Source organism: Suncus etruscus, chromosome 15, assembly GCF_024139225.1.
Source record: "Suncus etruscus isolate mSunEtr1 chromosome 15, mSunEtr1.pri.cur, whole genome shotgun sequence".
Classification (NCBI taxonomy): Eukaryota; Metazoa; Chordata; class Mammalia; order Eulipotyphla; family Soricidae; genus Suncus; species Suncus etruscus.
In genome coordinates, this window is record NC_064862.1 from 15,074,958 (window position 1) to 15,096,347 (window position 21,390).

The following is a 21,390-nucleotide window of genomic DNA, read 5'->3' on the forward strand; positions in this document are numbered from 1 at the left end:
AGATGACAGAGTAAGTCATCCATTCCATCCATAAGAATGTAACTGAAGGAACTAAAAAACACATGTTGGCAAGTCAGAATAGCAGAATTACACAGGTGGAGAATCACATAGACAAACTTCAATACCAATTACTAGCCAGCATGATAAAGAAGTCAAAAAAGGAGAGACAAAACAGATGAAAATATAAGGTACTTAATGAACAAAGATTAAAATAATAATCTCCAGGGGCTGTAGAGATAGCATGGAGGTAGGGTGTTTGCCTTGCATGCAGAAAGACGGTGGTTCGAATCCGGGCATCCCATATGGTCTCCTGAGCCTGTCAGAAGCGATTTCTGAGCGTAGAGCCAGGAGTAACCCCTGAGCGCTTCCGGGTGTGACCCAAACACCAAAATAAATAAATAAATCTCCAAATTATAGTAATACTAGAAACTAAACTCCATCTTAAATAACTTTAAGTTTGTGTGTTTTTTTAGCACATAGAATTCAAGAGAATGGGCTAGAGTGATAGCACCGTGGGCAGGGCCTCTGCCTTGCAGATGGATGGACCTGGGTTTGATTCCTGGAATTTCATATAGTTCCCAGGGCCTGTCAGGAGCGATTTTTTAGCAAAGAGCCAGAAGTAACCCGAGTGCCGCCAGTGTGACCCAAAACCCACCCACCTCTGCAAAAGAAAAACAGAAAAAAAAAAAAACTGAATGAAGGATGCAGGTACTGATGCAAATAGACTGCTCAAGATAGTGATGGCAAGATGCGAGATTTATAACTTGTCTCTATCTGCTTTCTTGTATGAGGAGAGATCTGTATCAATGCGAAGATGTAGAAGTCTCAGGAGAGTCTCCACAGAAAGTAAATAAATCTATTTATTAGGGGAGTCTAGGATTTCTGAGGGACGGTTGAATGGTCTTTTAGACCATAGGCTTATACTTGAAATGCTTTAGAAATGTTGGCAACACAAAAAGTGAATATTCAGAAATGTTAAGATAATTCCCAACTGCATTTAAAATCCTGACATCTCATACCTATTAAACGAGGGCTGTGAACTATAGCTGAATATGGGTGGGGTTATGAAAAATGATTTCTGAATGTACAATGACTAAAAATCAATCATGTAATGAATCTGAGATGTTTTGGCAGTGCTTGCATGTGCTGTATTTCTTGATCACAATGAAGACCTAAGCAGATAAAGTTTAGGAAGCTCTGCTTAGAATGACTTGATAGTACTTTAGAAATTATATTTATTATTTTACTACCGATTTGACCCATTTTGCTAAGTATTTGATGAATACTGTTCCTTGATTAATAATAATTATATTATTTATCTCTTATGCATATTCTAGCACAACTTGAAAATAATTATTTCTCCAAGGTTCTTCGTAAAGAAGCTTTTTCCTGATTTTCTTTTTTTTTTCCGCCCGCCCCCCTTTTTCCTGATTTTCTAGGGCACTCCATCTTTTGTTGCAATGTTCTATTTTTCTACAATTTATTGCAATAAGTTCATTATTTCCTGTATGACTCAGTGACAAATTATATCTTACTTAATTTGAATCCTCAGAATCTAGCATAGTACTTGACCAATGTAGGCATTCAAATTTTACTGAGTGCTTATTTTGGGTGCATGCATCTTAAAAAAAAGCATTTATAGCACCTAACATCTAGTAGGCAATAAATCTGAGAGTACTTATAAAAGATAATTATCATCCCTGACATCTGAACAAAATTAGAACATACCAAATAATATTCCTCATTAGGTAGGTTTGTTTGCATACTCTGAGTGGACCCGAGAGACTTATCTTTTCCTATGAAAAACTTTCAAAGGAGCTACCTGTTTACATGAGACAGATTTTCAAAACACAGCCTACTTTATACAATCAAAGTCAATTAAAGTCGCTATGGATATCTTCAACTCTAAATTATCTTAGACCTTTTAAGAAATTACTTTGATGAGTTATTCAGGATCACTTTTAAAGGAGTAAAGACAGAATCTGGAAAATTTGGGTTGGAGAAGAGAGGGTTGGAAATCTCACTATGTATTTTAGACATATATTACTCAAAAATTTAATATTAAAGCAATAAAATACAGGACATGATGAACACAATATATCAACACAGCAATTTGTACATTAGAATCTGAAGCAAATATGACTGATGTTAATTTTTGCCCTTACTTTGTTTGTCCAATTCGGTGCACCCTCCCTATAGCTTGCAGCTCATGGGCAGGGTTCAATATAGGCTCCACCAGGAGAACATGGGTTGCTTCAATGATGGTTAATCCATTTGATCCTGTGTGCAGGGGCAGCAGCAAAATATTGATCTCGGGATCATATTTAAATGCTGAAAGGTTCTCCTGAAAAATAAAGGTACACTTAAGTTTTAGTTGGATCAGCTAAATATAAAAGCTCACTTTTCTAAGCTCACTTAAAGATGCCTACTGCTATAGGGTTAATGTAAAGGTGAAAACCAAAAATCACAATGGAAAAGTACCAATTTTTTAGAAAAAGCAAACTTGTTGCTTTTTGATTGATGAAATGTTGTATATGCTATCTTATTTTTCTATAGAAGACACATAAGACACATATAAGTGATAATATAAAAATCAAAACTTAAACTTACAGGATAAAGAATGCATTAGAATATGAGATTAGAAATATGATTCTCGGGTGGAGCAATAGTACAGCAGGTAGGGCACTTGCCTTGCACATGGCCAACCTGGGCTAGATTCCCTACATCCCATATAGCAGCTAAGCACTGCTGAGTGTAACCCCTGAGCACTTTAGGGTTTGGCTCCCAAACAAAACCAAAAACCAAGCTTTTAGTTGTGTTTGTGTATATGTGCTGTGCTTATGTTGTGTGTGTATATATGTTGTCTCTTATGTAAGGATGCACTATTCATATGCAGTTTTGCTTGATGCAATAACCTGAGAATTTAAGGCACAAAGCATCTTTTCCTACATTAATCATATGAATAAAATGATCATGCTATGGGTATATGTGACTAGATAGAAAATACCAAAAAAAAAAAGTTTTTATACTTTATGTGAATTTACAATTAATCAAGAACTCAAACCCGATGATTTATAAAACAATAGATGATAAGTATAAAACACTGGTTAACAACAGTTTTATTATACAACTAAATCTACTCCCCTAAAACACCAAGTATAATATTTGCAACATACCTGAAATGTCCTAACATGAGTGATTTGTGCAAATTCCATGTTGTTGTCATTGAGAGCTTTTGAAATAATATCTAATACATCTTGCCACTGAAAACACATAAAATAAAAATTTTATTTATAGCCTTACATAAAATTTGTAGAAGAACTAAATCAACATAAACTTTTGTATATAAAACTTATAGAAGTAATCTTCAATGTTATTTTTATCTTGAAATGTTAGCTTTATTTATATATCTTGGTTTTTGGGTCACACACAGCTGTGCTCAAGGCTTTCTTCTAGCTGTGTGCTCATAGATCATTCTTAGAAGAGCTTGGGGGACTGTTCATGGTGTCAGCGATTGAACCTGGGTCAGCTACTAACAGACAAGCACCTTAACCTGTTTTATTAGCACTCCAGTCCTGGTAGTTGTATTTTTTTTCCCCAATCAAATGCTGAATAAACACAGGCTGAAAAACAGTCTTTCATAGTAAATTAAAATAAACACAAATAACAAATAGAATTCATATCATTATACAGTGATGGTTTAAAATGAGTCTTATTTTACTCATTACTCTATCAGATGGATTTTCCATCTTTTAAAACTTTCTGAAATAAAATGATAAAATTAGAATGTCCTATTTTAATAATGTTAATATAAGAAAAACTCTAGATAAAATTTGTTTAGAAATGTGAGCTATATCTAAAAGTACTGTTTTTTTTTAAACAGTATGAATGTCTTTTAAAAATAATTTCACTGGGGCTGAATAGACAGTACAGTGGGCAGGTGTTGGGCTACGCAGTTGACCCAATTCAAACTTTGGCACTACTCTCATAGTCTCCTGAGCACCATCCAGAATGATCTCTGAGCACAGAGCCAGACATCTGTGTAGGTCCTGAATGTGACCCCCAAACATTCTATTATAGACATAGAAAAAAATAATTCAACATGGAATTCTACATTTTAATTATATTAAGCTATACATTAAAATGTTTCTAGTCATAAGCTGGTAAGAGCCAATGAGCCAATGAGAGAAGAGAATGAAAATGTACACTATACCGTTGAAAAGACAAGAGCTTTAGCCCCTGGGTCTCGACGCTGGATTCTCATCAGAGTTCTGATCACAGCTTCCACTTTCGTAGAGTGACTGCCCTTTTAATACAAAGTAGAAAACATATTACTACTAAAGTCAATCTTTAACAAAGAAAAGGAAAGAATATAAAATATCTCTTTTTGTTGTTGTTTTTTTGTTTTTGGGCCACACCCGCCATTGCTCAGGGGTTACTCCTGGCTGTCTGCTCAGAAATAGCTCCTGGCAGGCACGGGGAACTGTATGGGACACGGGAATTCGAACCAGCCACCATTGGTTCTGGATCGGCTGCTTGCAAGGCAAATGCCGCTGTGCTATCTCTCCAGGCCCAGAATATAAAATATCTTAATATCAAACTATGTGCACATGAAAAGCTATCAGGTATCCATGTGATTATCATATTTGTGTTTACTAGAAATTTTCATTCACCATAAATTGTACAAATCAGGGAATTTAAACCTAGATAAAATTGATTAACAGCATAGTGATAGTTATATGATGCTAAAGGTTTTCTTTTTTCTTTTTTTAGTTAAGATAGCTTTCTTTCTTCCCCTGAACAGTTTCAAGGGGTCTAGGGGCTACTCTTGGCAGTATTCAGCCACATAGGCCATCCAACTATTTCAATGCCAGCACCTGGGGAGATTGATGTTACTAGGAAGGAGCACATGGAGGTACAAGAGGGTGGCAGGGGACAAATGGACAGGATACAGAACATATGACATTTCTAGTATCACTTCTGGCCTGTTGTTAGAATTACACTAGTATATATTTTGGTACTGCTTGGGCCTTGCCATGCCAGGACACTTGGCATTGTTCAGGGTCCATGTGATGCCGAGGACAGAAGGATTTTCAGTATGCAAGACATGAGCACCATAACTACTGTTCTACAGCCTTGTCCTGAAAAATACTTGCAATTTTCATTTTATTTTTCCTTAAGTCCCAATATAAGAGTACAAAATAACTGGGGCAGCAGAGACAGTATAGCAGGTTGGGGGTTTGCCTTGAATGTGGCCAATGAAGGTTCAGTTCCTGGCATCCTATACAGTTCCTTGAGCCTGTCAGGAACTAACTTCTCAACACAGAGCTAATATCAACCCTGGAGCGTTGCCAGGTATGGCCCCCAAACCACCCCCCACCCAAAGTACAAAAAAGAAACAAAACCAGCAAATGTAGTTGTCATAGAAAATTTTTCTTCTGGAGTACATTCCAATAAGGAATTAAAGCATAAATTCCTCCCCAATTTTTATTATAACACCACAATTTATCAAGTTGTTCATAATACAGTTGTTTCAGGCATTGATTGTTCAAACATCAATCACACCAACAGTGTGACCTTCTCTTCCTAAGTGTCTCTCATTTTCCACCCACTACTATAGCCTGCCTCCTTACAGGCACAAATCTACCTCATACTGTCTGTTACAACACAAAGGCAAATGGAATTATAAAAAAACATGGATCAACAAGTGTCAATCTGGGGTCAGAGGGATATCACAGCGGTAAGGCGTTTGCCTTGCATGCAGAAGGACGGGGTGCGAATCCCGGCATCCCATATGGTTCCCAGAGCCTGGCAGGAGTAGCCCGAGTGCTGCTGGGTGTGACCCAAAAACCAAAAACAAACAAACAAAAACAAGGGTCAATTTGAAATGACTGTTCTACCTCTCCATGATGTTACTAAAATCAGTATCTAAGGATTTACTAGACTGTGGTTAATGCTAGTTGAGCCTTCTGTGTTGCTTTGTTGCTTTTTAGACTCACTTAAGATTGGTAGACTTCTTTCTTGTTTACTTTGTTTCATTTTGTTTTTTTGGGTCATCCCTAGTGGTGCTTCGGTTACCCTTGGCTATGAGCTTAGTAATCACTCCTGGTGGTGCTCAGGATTGAACCTGGGCTAGCCGCATTAAAGGACAATGCCTTACCCACTGTGCTATGCCCAGGATTGAACATGGGTCCAAACCGGGTTGGCTGTGTGCGAGCAAATGCCCTGCTGCTGTGCGATTGCTCTGACTAACATCTTTTTTTTCTGGGAATGAGTCTGATTATCATTTGCTGCCTAATGGAATTCCTTTCTATGAAACATCCTTTGTGAACCACAAAAAAGCCAAAAAAAAAGTCCAACTTTCCCTTACTGATTTGTACAATCTACAATATACTTGTTACTTTATGCTTTAATCATTTTTTCTACTTCTTGGGAAGGGATCATTATTTTTACAGAGGTGATTCTCAGGATGCCAGTGAGCTCATGGTGAATGGTAATGAGGATACTGGAGGCTCAAACTCATCAGGGTCTCACAACAGGCAAGGCTTATACTCTCCACACTTCAGCTATCTCGTTAGCCTCTCCTTCCTACAAAACTTTTTATACTGTTTTTAATTGTGTTAAATATAATAATTTATGCAAAATAATGATATATAAACAACAGTAACTCAAACATTTGATGAAATGTCATTTGGATAAAAATATTACTAGATATTTCTGTATTTAACATTAAAGTAGTGTTACATAAGGAAAGCATGAAGGGTTTTATTTGGGGAAATGGCTTTTTTTCTTTACCCCAATATAGGTGCTATGCGGTATAATTTCATATATCATTAATATCACATCTCATACAATATACTTGGTCACTCATCAGTTGATGTTTTCTGAAAAATGGAACCAAATTATTTTACTTTCATACAACTTCAAACCTAACATGATCATTTATAAATATTAGTCAGTTTAATCAAGTTAACATATTTTAATTTTTAAAATTAAAAATTAAATTAAAATTAACATATTTTAAAATTTAAATTAAAAATTTAGGCTTCTCAACTCCAAATAGTCTATTTAAATAAAACAATAAGAAAGGTTTAAAATACACTGAAAAAACTAAAATAAGGGGCCGGCGAGGTGGCGCTAGAGGTAAGGTGTCTGCCTTGCAAGCGCTATCCAAGGAAGGACCAAAGGACCGTGGTTCGATCCCCCGGCATCCCATATGGTCCCCCCAAGCCAGGGGCAATTTCTGAGCGCTTAGCCAGGAGTAACCCCTGAGCATCAAACGGGTGTGGCCGAAAAAATAAAAAAACTAAAATAAAAATAAAAATCCCACCCAATGAAATACATTTTTTTGGTTTTTGGGTCACACCCGGCGGCGCTCAGGGGTTACTCCCCGCTATATGCTCAGAAATCGCTTCTGGCAGGCTCGGGGGACCATATGGGATGCTAGGATTCGAACCACTGACCTTCTGCAGGCAAGGCAAACACCTTACCTCCATGCTATCTCTCCGGCCCCGATGCTTAGTTTTTACTCACAGTTCTAAAGCCTAATAACTCAAGGCCAAGCATGGAAGAAACATGATCAGCTCTTGTCTTCCCTAGCAGTTCCTTTGTGATTAGTGTCTTCCATGCATGAGTTCTCTAAGGTCAGCAAAACACAGAAGGATGAAAGACATCTGAGGTGATATCACTGAGATCAATTCAGTACCTCTCTGGCTTTCTACTTATGAAGCAAACAGCTAAGAGCATATGGAGAACAAAGATAAAAATTTCTTAAAAAAAGAAAAAAAACCCACAAACCAAAATCATTTTAGAAATGTTCTTTATGAATACCTTTGCTCTGCTCGCCTTCATGTAATTTAACCAACAAAGACACACACACACACACACACGGGTCCTCACTTTTTGGAAAATAAAGCTACAGATGTTTGTGTGGGAAGACAAGGCAATGGGGAGAAAGTAGGGCTCCTTTACTACCAAAAGTAAAGAAGTTTTCTCCTATCATATTCTGGAACGTCATAAGGTCTCAGACTCCTGCTGTAAAATTTTGAGATCCTAAACTTTGAATAAATTGGCTGTTTAATGGGTTCAAAAGATGGTAAACTAACTGGACACTAAATATGCAAAATAAAGATAGAATTGTAAAAGAAATCAATCTCAATTAGATTTTGATCATGCCCTTCTCTCTAAAATAAGTGGGACTACATTTTTTTGTTTGTTTTTGGGCCACATCTGGTGACACTCAGGGGTTACTCCTGGCTAAGAAATTGCCCTTGGCTTGGGGGACCATATGTGATGCCATGGGATCGAACTGTGGTCCATCCTAGGCTAGCGCAGGCAAGGCAGCCTTATGTCCTGCGCCATTGCTCAGCCCCGGGACTAAATAATTTTTACCAATACAATCTTAGTGAGATGCAGCTTTTTATTCCCTGAATCTTGTTTCTGGGAAAAGGGATTAATTTTTAGAGGAAATCCTTGAGTATCAAGTTATCTTTATTCCCTGTTGATTCATTTCTTATCTGCTAAGATTCCTTATTCAGGGAGGAAGGAAAAGAAAGCTAGAACCCCCAAGAACAGCAATCAATCAATCAATCAATCAATCAATAAGAACACTTGATTTTTAACTGGGTCTACTCTTTTTTTTTTTTTTTTTGGTTTTTGGGCCACACCCAGTGATGCTCAGGGGTTACTCCTGGCTATGCGCTCAGAAGTCGCTCCTGGCTTGGGGGACCATATGGGACACCGGGGGAATCGAACCGCGGTCCGTCCAAGGCTAGCGCTGGCAAGGCAGGCACCTTACCTCTAGCGCCACCGCCCGGCCCCAACTGGGTCTACTCTTGACAGAGTTTAGCTCAGTGTGGGTCAATGGTGTGTGGAGGGCACTAGTCCATACCTAACCAATGGTCTGGGCATGCTTTAGGTCACCCAGGGTCATACTTAGCAGTACCCAGAAATTATACAGAGGGGAGAGACTGAGAGGAGAGGAGGGGGGGAGGGAGAGACTGAGGGAAGGAGAGAGTGAGAATGAGAGTGAAAGTGAGAGTGAGAGAGAGACAGAGACGAGAGAGAGAGAGAGAGAGAGAGAGAGAGAGAGAGAGAGAGAGAGAGAGAGAGAGAGAAAAAGAGAGAGAAAATGTGTGTAATGATGTGCTAAGGACTGAACTCAAGGCCTTGCAGATGCTAGACATGGAGTCTCCATCACTTGAGCTATCTCCCCAGGTTACCTGTAGTTCTATTTACAAATTTAAGAAAAGTACAGAGCTCTCTGACTATGAAGTCATTGTTGAATTTATGTTTTCTATAATGAATTCTACAATAAAATTGAAAATGGGGAGTTTGTAGCAGGGCTTGGAAATCTATGACACGACTCAAAAGCTTTTGTCCAATTGCTCCCTTTTAGCAGCCTATTCCTCCTGCCTCTAATCCCATCCATTTACCTAATCTGTCCACATTTGTCTTCCACTCCTTTTTTTCCTTTGAAATATCTATGGATTTTCATGGTCATGACTAGCTTCATAGGTAGAATTAAAGGTAGAGTGGCTCTGGGTCCTGAAGAACATTAGAAAGAGTAATGAGATGATGAATGCACACACTTTCTTAAAACCAAACATTAAGATACTATTCATGTTTGTAAATGAGGCCATATTTAGATGTTTATACATATAGATATGCTATATATTCCACACATATCACAAATATATCTGGAACATCTCAACTAATATCATACATTAAGGGTTTTATCAGTCCCTCAGCACATTGAAGTGAAAGTAGAATATTCATTTCAGAAATATAAAATACTCTAAAAAATGCCACTCCATAATCATAATTCTAAAGTCATATTGTATATAGTAGCATTGTGTAGAAAGAATCCTGTAGTAAAGACTACATGGAGAATGGTGCCACAAGAAGCTGACACATAAAGGAAGCTAAAAGAAAAAACTTCTATAGAATTTTAAAAGAATTTCTATAAAATGGAGATGCGTAGAAAATAGCACAGCGGTAGGGTGTTTGCCTTGCAAGCAGCCCATCCAGGATGGACAGTTGTTCAAATCCTGGCATCCCATATGGTCCCTGCCTACCAGGAGTGGTTTCTGAATGCAGAGCCAGGAGTGACCTTCAGCACCACAGGGTGTGACCCGAATCCCCCCCAATTCCACGTTTCTTTCAGGGGCCAGAGCAGTGGTGCAATCGGTAAGATGTTCGCCTTGCACGCGCTGACCTAGAACGAACAATGGTTTGATTCCCTGGTGTCCCATATGGTACCCCAGCCAGGAATGATTTTTGAGCACATAGCCAGGAGTAACCCGAGCCTCACCGAGTGAGGCCCTAAAAACAACAATAAAAAAAAAATGAAAACAATTTTTTCAATAAGAATATTCAATAGGCCAGAGTGATAACACAGTGGTTGGGGTGTTTTTCCTTTTTTTTTTTTGGTTTTTGGGCCACACCCTGTGACGCTCAGGGGTTACTTCTGGCTATGCGCTCAGAAGTTGCTCCTGGCTTCTTGGGGGACCATATGGGACACCGGGGGATCGAACCACGGTCCATCCTAGGCTAGCGCAGGCAAGGCAGGCACCTTACCTCAGCGCCACCGCCCGGCCCTGTGTTTTTCCTTTTTATGTGAATGACACAGGTTCAATCCCCAGCATCTCATATGATCCCCATATCTGCCAGGTGTAACTTTTTTTTTTTTGATTTTGGGTCATATCCGGTGGTGCTCGGGGATTACTTCTGGCTCTGTGCTCAGAAATCGACTCCTGGCAGCTCTCAGGGACCACATGGATGTTGGAATTTGAACCACCATTTGTCCTGGATCTGCTGCATGCAAGGCAAATGCCTACTGCTGTGCTATCTCTCTGGTCTCCAGGTGTAACTTTTGAACAAAGAGCCAAGAGTAACCCCTGAGAACCTCTGGGTATGGCCCAAAAGCAAAAACAAATAAAAAGATATAAATTAAGGTTAGATTCCTTTCTGCACAACTTCATGATCTAATTTGGTTTTAAAGTAAACAGTTTTATACTGTCAAAACTATGATTTCAAGAAACAAAATTTATGTGTATATTATTGAAAGTCAAATAGGTGATAACTATAACTAACCCCCTAAATAGTTCATAGTGGGAAGGCAGAAAAAGAATGGAGGAACATGTTATTTTTTTTTATTGATTTTTACTTTTTTTTATATATTATTTAAACACCTTGATTACATTACATGATTGTGTTTGGGTTTCAGTCATGTAAAGAACACCACCCATCCCCAGTGCAACATTCCCATCACCAATGTCCCAAATCTCCCTCTTGCTCACCCGACCCCCGCCTGTACTCTAGGCAGGCTTTCCATTTCCCTCATACATTCTCATTATTAGGACAGTTCAAAATGTACTTATTTCTCTAACTAAACTCATCACTCTTTGTGGTGAGCTTCCTGAGGTGAGCTGAAACTCCAGCTCTTTTCTCTTTTGTGTCTGAAAATTATTATTCCAAGAATGTCTTTCATTTTTCTTAAAACCCATAGATGAGTGAGACCATTCTGCATTTTTTCTCTCTCTCTCTGATTTATTTCACTCAGCATAAAAGATTCCGTGTACATCCATGTATAGAAAAATGTCATGACTTAATCTCTCCTGACAGCTGCATAATATTCCATTGTGTATATGTACCACAGATTCTTTAACCATTCGTCTGTTGAAGGGCATCTTGGTTGTTTCCAGTCTTGCTATGGTAAATAATGCTGCAATGAATATAGGTGTAAGGAAGGGTTTTTGTATTGTATTTTTGTGTTCCTAAGGTATATTCCTAGGAGTGGTATAGCTGGATCGTATGGGAGCATTTTTTCATGAGTCTTTTGGCCATTTGTATTTCTTCTTTGTCACAAAGTGTTCTTCTCCACATTTTTTGATGGGATTAGATGTTTTTTTTTTTTTTTTCTTGTAAAGTTCTGTCAGTGCCTTGTATATTTTGGAGATTAGCCTCTTATCTGATGGGTATTGAATAGTTTCTCCCACTCAGTGGGTGGCTCTTGTATCCTGGGCACTATTTCCTTTGAGGTGCAGAAGCTTTTCAGCTTAATATATTTCCATCTGTTAATCTCTGCTTTCACTTGCTTGGAGAGTGCAGTTTCCTCCTTGAAGATGCCTATAGTCTCAATGTCCTGGAGTGTTTTGCCTATGTGTTGTTCTATATATCTTATGATTTCGGGTCTGATATCGAGGTCTTTAATCCATTTGGATTTTACCTTTGTACATGATGTTAGCTGGGGGTCTAAGCTCAATTTTTTGCAAGTGGCTAGCCAGTTGTGCCAACACCACTTGTTAAAGAGGCTTTCCCTGCTCCATTTAGGATTTCCTGCTCCTTTATCAAAAATTAGGTGATTGTATGTCTGGGGAACATTTTCTGAGTATTCAAGCCTATTCCACTGATCTGAGGGCCTGTCTTTATTCCAATAACATGCTGTTTTGATAACTATTGCTTTGTAGTACAGTTGAAAGTTGGGAAAAGTAAAATTCCTCCCATATTCTTTTTCCCAATGATTGCTTTAGCTATTCAAGGGTGTTTATTGTTCCAAATGAATTTCAAAAGTGTCTGATCCACTTCTTTGAAGAATGTCATGGGTATCTTTAGAGGGATAGCATTAAATCTGTATAATGCCTTGGGGAGTATTGCCGTTTTGATGATGTTAATCCTGCCAATCCATGAGCAGGGTATGTGTTTCCATTTCTGTGTGTCCTCTCTTATTTCTTGGAGCAGAGTTTTATAGTTTTCTTTGTATAGGTCCTTCACATTTTTAGTCAAGTTGATTCCAAGATATTTGAGTTTGTGTGGCACTATTGTGAATGGGGTTGTTTTCTTAATGTCCATTTCTTCCTTATTACTATTGGTGTACAGAAAGGCCATTGATTTTTGTGTGTTAATTTTGTAGTCTTACACCTTGCTATATGAGTCTATTGTTTCTAGAAGCTTTTTGGTAGAGTCTTTAGGGTTTTCTAAGTAGAATATCATGTCATCTGCAAACAGTGAGAGCTTGACTTCTTCCTTTCCTATCTGGATTTCCTTGATATCTTTTTCTTGCCTAATCGCTATAGTGAGTACTTCCAGTGCTATGTTGAATAGGAGTGGGGAGAGAGGACAGCCTTGTCTTGTGCCAGAATTTAGAGGGAAGGCTTTTAGTTTTCTCCATTGAGGATAATATTTGCCACTGGCTTGTGGTAGATGGCCTTAACTATATTGCGAAAGGTTCCATCCATTCCCATCTTGCTGAGAGTTTTGATCAAGAATGGGTGTTGGACCTTATCAAATGCTTTCTCTGCATCTATTGATATGATCATGTGGTTTTTATTTTTCTTGTTGTTGATGTTGTGTATGATGTTGATAGATTTACGGATGTTAAACCAGCCTTGCATTCCTGGGATGAAACCTACTTGATCATAGTGGATGATCTTCTTACTGAGGCATTGAATCCTATTTGCCAGGATTTTGTTGAGGATCTTTGCATCTGCATTCATCAGCGATATTGGTCTAATTTTCTTTTTTCGTAGCATCTCTGTCTGGTTTAGGTATCAAGGTGATGTTGGCTTCATAAAAGCTATTTCGAAGTGTTTCCGTTTGTTCAATTTCATGAAAGAGTCTTGCCAGGATTGGTAGTAGTTCCTCTTGGAAAGTTTGAAAGAATTCATTAGTAAATCCATCTGGGCCTGGGCTTTTGTTTTTGGGCAGACATTTGATTACCATTTTAATTTCATCAATGGTGATGGGGGTGTTTAGATATGCTACATCCTCTTCCTTCAACCGGAACACATTATTTTTTATTGCGCGCTCTTCTACTTTACTCTGGATTAAATTTTTCCTTTGTGTGAATTATTTTTCTTTTTTTTCCCAAATAATATTTTTTATTTAAACACCTTGGTTACAAACATGATTGTGGTGTGTTTCAGTCACATAAGAGGACATCCCCAATTACCAGTGCAACATTCCCACCAACAATGTCCCAAATAAATATCCCTCCTCCCCACCCCGGCCCCACCTGTACTCTAGGACATGCCTGTGCATGTCTTTCTACTGTCCTGTCTCCTGAATCTCTCGTGAGTGGGCTGAAAAAGGCCCAGCAAAATTGCTCTCCTAGAGGCATTCAGGGTGGGCCGGAATGCCAAGGAAGACTGCGTCCAAAAGTGAAAACCAACTATCAGCAGCAAATTGCAGAAAGGCAGGTCACCTGTCTGTGACATCAGGCTGGGAAAATCTGCACCTGCCAGTGATTCCCAATTGCGAGAAACTGTGTGTTGCCTGTGTGTTTTTCTACTGTCCTGTCTCCTGAACCTCTCGTGAGTGAGCTGAAAAGGTCCCAGCAAATCGCTCTCCTAGAGACTCCGTAAGAGCATGGCCACTCCGCTTCGCGGCCGTGCGCTCTTTATAATGAAAGAACCCCATTGCAACACGCAGAAAAAAATCACACTAGGAACTGTGCTGGATCTCTGAAGCCCAGCATATCACTCCGGACTGTCTTTGCTGTGTGCTCAGGCCTAAGATTTGATCCTGTGTGTGGCGGATGACTCCCCTTCCTTGGAGGCGAGTAGACCTACCCATAAAGGGTGGAGCCATAGGAATGTGGCCACACACATCATTTAGCTAATGAATACCACCACAACACGTAGAAAACCCCACAATACAAGTGTGCACCTTACCTCTAGCACCACTGCCCGGGTCCCCCTTAGGGTTCTTTTAATATTATCAGTTTAACATAAACTATGATGATCAAGTGTGATGTGGACACTGGATTATTCCTGTTATTGTTTAAATTGACTTTAGCAATCTTTCAAAATCATAAAGAAATAAAGACGCACTTTGAAAAAGATAAAATTAGACAATTTACACAATGCAGCTCTTTGTACTCCCAATTTAGAGAACTATATTCTCTAATACTAATTATATAACATGACCAATTGGGGTTGGTGATAGTTGATAGCTTTTTCTTTGGCTTCTGTAACATAAAAATAATGTGAGTATTTCTTATTGTTCATTACAAAGAAACTAATTTGTTGTCTTCTGTTTTCTTACTTGCATTACTTTCATTGTGGAGTTTCCTTTTTTGAAAAAGAAATGTGTTTTTGCTGTCCCAAGTTTCAGCTGAGTAAGATCAGTTAACATTATTTATTTCTGTCTGCACCTGTTCAACATGCTAAAACCCATACTTAGTGGTGAGAGATAAAATTTAATGCAGTTATGCAGCATGTATAATTGGTCTTCAAAAGCAGAAACATTTTCAAGCACATGTCCAGGACAAGATCTGGGTTCTTCAAGTATTCGTATTACTTGAATAAAGATTAATGGAAACAAAATTACCTATTCTTTCAAACATATTGATCTGAAATAGATTAACTGCAAAAACAAACAAACGAACAAGCAAACCAAAAAATCCAATTTGGGGCCGGAGAGATAGCATGGAGGTAAGGCCTTGCATGCAAAAAAACCCAAAAACAAATAAAATCCAGTTTATTTAGAACTAGAGCCTATAGGTAGATTACTTGTTAATACTATTCAACTTTCATCTCTTTATCTAACTATCCTCCCACCCACCAATACATTTAACCATCTACCCATCCACTTCCTACTAAGTTCTTATATGCCAGGCACTATCTGATGTGTCAGGGATACAATGTTTTCTCCACAATGTAGTGGAGTTTCATTTCTCTGTGTCTGTTTTTCATAAAGGCAATTTCATAAATTTATTTTTAGTTATGTCTTAGAAATGTCTGTTGTATGTTGGACGATGGTTTGAATCCCAGCATCCCATATGGTCCCCCGAGCCTGCCAGGAGCGATTTCTGAGCATGGAACCAGGAGTAACCCCTGAGCACTGCCGGGTGTGACCCAAAAACCGAAACCCCCCCCCCCCCCCAAAAAAAAGTTACTTAACTTGGTCATTAAATAGTAATTGGTAGTTTGTTTTTTGGTTTTGGGTCACACCAGGCTTTGCTCAGGGGGGTTACTCCTGGCTCTATGCTCAGAAATCACTCCAGGTAGGCTCGGGGAACTGTATGGGATGGTGGGATTCGAGCCACCGTCCTTCTGCATGCAAGGCAAATGCCCTACCTCCATGCTATCTCTCTGCACTGTAATTGGTAGTCTTTAAACAAAAATATAGTTGTTTTCTCAATTACTGGTTAATGTCTATAAGCGTTATTTGTTTAAATATTTAGAATTATAATTATCAATTTTTATGCATACATTAAAATGGACAAAACTTTGCAGTTTCTACACCTACCAAAATGGTTATTTACATTTAAGTAACAGGCAAATTCCACAAGCCAACATATTAACTGAACAAAAACTCTGAGAGAAAAAAAGCAAAGAACCAGGATTCTACACATTCTACAAGTAGAATTGGACACATATTGCTCGGTTTCTCGGGTAATCTGAATGTAGAAACATACTATGTTGTTATTTTCCTTATAATGAGGCTATGAAATTTCTCCACTGCCAAAGTCAGTTGTAATGGGGGATGAGATTTAGGGGTATAACAAATGCTTTTCAATTATGAGACCCTATTCCAACCATTTGCTTCTATTCACAGAAAAAGAGGAAGGCAATATTAGAAACACAAGTTTTAGAAGATATGTGGACATGGGGTGAGAACACTACTTTGTTATGGTTATATCCATGAGGTCAATCTATTATCTCGGGGCTAGAAACTTAAGACAACGTTTTCACTGGTGAAGATGCTTTATACAAAAGCTAGTCAAACTCAGAGCAAAGGGAACTTGCCACGTGGGGCATATGTTCTGCCAGGAGGCCTACTTCACCATCCAAAATGCCTGGCAGTTGTCAGAACTTGCAAGGGGAATTCTGTGTACTCTGTGAAATGCCCACTAAGATCCAAGGGTCATTTAGGAATACAGTCCACACTGTTTTTAAAGCATATACAATAGTTAATTGTATCCAATTAAAAGAATACTCCTGACTTCAATATTCACTTTATTTTTTAGTCAATCAAGTAAAATTCCTTATATTGTGTTACCTCTTATTTCCAAACCTAATGGTAAAAATCCATTTTTACTATTTAATACTACTTTTATATTTCCAAATTTATCCAAGATGAACATAAGTGCTACATGCATATAATACTGCCTGCAATGACCCAGACCCTTTTTTGCAAAATTTGCTGAACTTAAAAAAATATTGTTCAACAGAGTAAAATAAACATCCCAGATAACGCAAAAATTGGTGAACTTAAAAAAAAATATTGCTCAAATTGAAGATAAGCTCAAGGGGCCAAAGTACACCATTATGCTTCCTGAGCATCACTGTAGCAATGCTCAGGAGCCATGGGTGTGATTCCAAACAAAGAAATTATTTCCAGAATAATTTAATAAGGCTTGGTGTTTTAATATGCAACAATTAAAAACCAAACCAAACCAAACCTCTCGGCTTAAGAAAGAGACTGTACTGGTATTTACACAATTTTAATAATGCCGTAACAACTTTAGCAATACCTAGATCATACTGCTCACACAAACCTGTGCACATTCCTTCCCCTTAGGAACTCACTCCTTAAAAAATTCCTGCCCAGGTTTGCTCTTTAAGCCCAAGTTCGTCCTTGAACATTTATCTTGCTTGTTTGTCTTTGAGTCTCTGCTGTGTTCAAGAGGTGCTCATGTTCTCTTCTGAACACATACTTCCTCTTTTCTTTCTTCATGCTTCCTAAGTTTCCTCTAAATTAAAAATTTTTTCCCTTCACAAAATAAAATAAAAATACTCACCTAAACTAAGGGAGAGGCTCTCGCTTGAGAGAATCTGCACTATTAAAACACTATAGAACAAAAACACCCCAAAGAAAAAAAGAAAAAAAATCTTTAAAATATTGACTATAACCTTCTTCCTCCAAAACAGTCATTTAGTGGACAGTTTCAGAAAGAAGTGTGTCATGAATGTCTGAGAAAATAAGCAGATGCTTAAGAAGAAGGTGGCAGACAGCAGGGCACAAAAAGTGACAGAAGTCAGGAAAGGGGAAGGAGGCAGCAGATGACAGAAGTGACAGATATAAATGGTGACAGAAAAGGTTGCAAGATGCAAAAGTAAATGTGGCAAAAAGAAAGGTAAGAATATAGAGAAGCGAAACTTGCTTACATAACAACAGATATACTATTCATTCATAAGCTTTAAAGGGAAAACAAGCATATAAGAATCTTTGACAAAAGATAAATTAACTGATATTTGACATTTTACCATTTTTTAACCAAATGCTTTACTTAATATATCAGTACCCATGAAAGACAAAAAAAAATTAAAAGGTTACTAAACACTCAGATCTCTGTCCCAACTAGCACCAAATGATAGTGACTGTCCCAGCTCCCCCCCCAGGTATCCAGGAAAACTGCCATGAAATGAACAGGTGTTTGTATTCGATGGGCTCAGTGACTCACTCTCAGAGAGGCTAGGCTGTTTGTTTACTGGTAGTTAATGTCCTAAACTCACTGCAAGGAGCCTGACACAGCAATTCTTCCTTATGGTTTTCCCCTGTCTTTTTTCAAGGTGAGCAGCCTTTCCAAGATATGGTTCTTGGAAGACCATAAGTCAGAAGAGATAGAGGAGTCAACAGAATGGAGTAAGACTTATGGCAATGGAGAAATGTCTCAGGGCTCAACAGCGGGAACATACACAATATCACACACATCTTCTTCAATCAGCAACTTTTGGCATTTGATTTAAAGATAAACATTTATCCAGGGATTCAGAGAGGGCCAAATGGCTCCTAAATCAAGATCCTCTTTTCACTAACCTTGCATATCTATAGTCCTGACACTGCTCAGCAATTCCTCCTCATTCACCTGCCCTACCATTCTTCTCTTTCCCAGTTTTTTATTTTTGTTTGGTTTTTTTTTTGAGTTACATCTGGCAGTGTTCAGAAATCACCCCTGGCAGGCTCAGGGACCATATGGGATGCTGGGATCTGAACCAGCAACTGTCCTGGATCAGCTGTATGCAAGGCAAATGCCCTACCACTATGCTGTTTCTCCAGCCCCCATTCTTCTCTTTCACTCCTGAACTCCAGTGGTTTCTCATCAACTAGTGCTTCTACCTGCCACTTGGTTCCTATGAGCTACTGCCTGTACATCCATATGGTCACTAAGAAATGCACAGTACAGATTACTTCTCTTTCCTTTACCTACTCCTCTTTGCTAGTGATTAGATAGGCTCAAAGTTCTATTCAGTAAAATAACGAAAAACAAACAACACTAAGTCTTACACATTATATCAACTTACGATTACCTAAAACTTTCTTTTCTACTCCAAATTTATGAAATGATGGAGCATTCTCTTTTTATTTTTGGTTTTTGAGTCACACCCGGCGGCGCTCAGGGGTTACTCCTGGCTCTGCACTCAGAAATTGCTCCTGGCTGGGTCAGGGGACCATATGGGATGCCGGAAATCGAACTGGAGTCCATCCTGTGTTGGCTGTGTGCAAGGAAAACGCCCTACCACTTTACTATCTCTACGGCCCCCTGATGGAACATTTTCTTTATTTTTTTGTTCACTTCTTATTTTTTCCATATCTACTCTTTGACTCTTTATTCCAATGGGAAGGCCCTTTCTGAAGTCACTGCTGACTTTTCTTAGCCAAATGTTTCTTTCCATAATTGAGCTACCTCCGGTACACTGACTTCACTCAGAGAAGTGGACTTGGTCCCTACTGATAGAAACTCTCCTGGACTGCTTGTGTGTTTAGTTGCTCCCTGTTGGTCTCTAAAGAACCTGATCTGAATAAAGCTAACTTCTATTTCTTTCCTTACTGTCACAGCATAAAAATCATTTAAAGCAGTAACTTTAAATTTTCTAGCTCTATGGATCATTATTTTCTAGATAGTTTAAAATGGATGTTTAAATACTTTAAACATACTTAACCCTCTCCCAAATACCTTCAGTTGTAACCATCCCAGAAACAAAAAGTCAACCAAGTTCATTGATAAGCTTTCTTCATAAATCTCTCCAATGTTCTATCTTCCCACTCAGTTTTATTCATAAATCTCTTAACTACACCCACTACCGTCTCCAAATTTTGTCTCTACAAAATTTTCCTATTCTTTTCCATTTCTGCTAATTTAATTTCTTCATTGCCCAAGAAGTGACATTTGGATTATGAAATCCAAATCTGATCATGGAACTTCTTTTCTATAATATGCAATTGGCATGCAGCTGACCTAGACTTGATCCATGGCATCCGATATGGTCCCTTGAGCACAGCCAGGAGAGATCTGTGAGTGCAGAGGCCCAAGCACCACTGGGTATGGTCAAACTTCCTTCCCAACACCCAAAGGAAGGCACTTCAATACAGTCTTTTGGTTTCAAGTTTTCATTGCCCACAAGAAGGTAGACAGTAAAGTTGAGACTTTCCTGAGGCTAATCTACAAAGATAAGAGGGTTTCTAATACATAATGGTGCCAGCCTTGTTCTGACTTGAATGTGCTCAGTGCCAGATATTCAATTCAATTACATTGCTTTGATTATGTTTCTATATGTTCTTAGTCAACTTTACCTTCACAGGAATGTCCTCTTCCTGGCAGGCTTTTTCTGAAGTGAATACATAAGAGATTTCTTTGTGAGATGTGGTCTGGCGGCAGATGGCGCATTTAATGGAACTTCTATGAGAACCCACGCTGTATTGTTCAATTATAATTGAAGTGCATTCGTTACAAAAACAGTGCCCACAGGTCAGCACTGCCCACTAAAAACAAAAAACAGAATATATGTTAGTTATATTGGATACTATCAACAATGTGTTCCCAAGAATATTAAAGTTAATTTCATTTCCTAACTGCCTCATCATTAACACTCCATAATTTAGAAAGCATATGTTTTACTTTTAAATGAGTTACTCTTTGTTATATCAGAGTAAACTTTCATCTTTCATTACATTCACCCAACACTGAATATAACATTTATTTTTCAAGAATTTGTTGCTCTCGGAGAAATGAACTCTAATTCATTGCTGGTGGGAATGCCCTCTAGACCAGCCTTTATGGAAAAAAATACGGAGATACCTCAAAAAACTGGAAATTGAGCTCCTATACGATCCAGCTATGACTCCTAGGGATATACCCTAGGAACACAAAAGCACAACACAATAATTCCTTCCTCACACCTATACTCATTGAAGCGCTATTTACAATAGCCAGACTGGAAACAACCGAGATGCCCTTCAACAGATGAATGGCTAAAGAAACTGTGGTACATACACACAATGGAATATTATGCAGCTGTCAAGAGATGAAATCATGAAATTTTCCTATACATGGATGTACACGGAAACCCTTATGAGTGAAATAAGTCAGAAGGAGAAACAGAATAATCTCACTGATCTATGGATTTTAAGAAAAATAAAGGACATTACTGTTATAATCGCCAG

The 21,390-nt window shown here is 38.4% G+C and overlaps 1 protein-coding gene across 1 annotated transcript in view; it reads right to left on the reverse strand.

Moving 5' to 3' along the window:
* Positions 1-21,390, reverse strand: part of SHPRH (SNF2 histone linker PHD RING helicase) — a 101,186-nt gene that overhangs the window by 5,113 nt on the left and 74,683 nt on the right. The window contains exons 25-28 of the mRNA XM_049789312.1: positions 20,521-20,709; positions 4,214-4,306; positions 3,177-3,263; positions 2,166-2,344 (exon numbers count right to left, since the gene is read on the reverse strand). Coding sequence (XP_049645269.1) covers positions 2,166-2,344; positions 3,177-3,263; positions 4,214-4,306; positions 20,521-20,709 — 548 coding nt within the window. The remainder of the gene's footprint in view (positions 1-2,165; positions 2,345-3,176; positions 3,264-4,213; positions 4,307-20,520; positions 20,710-21,390) is intronic.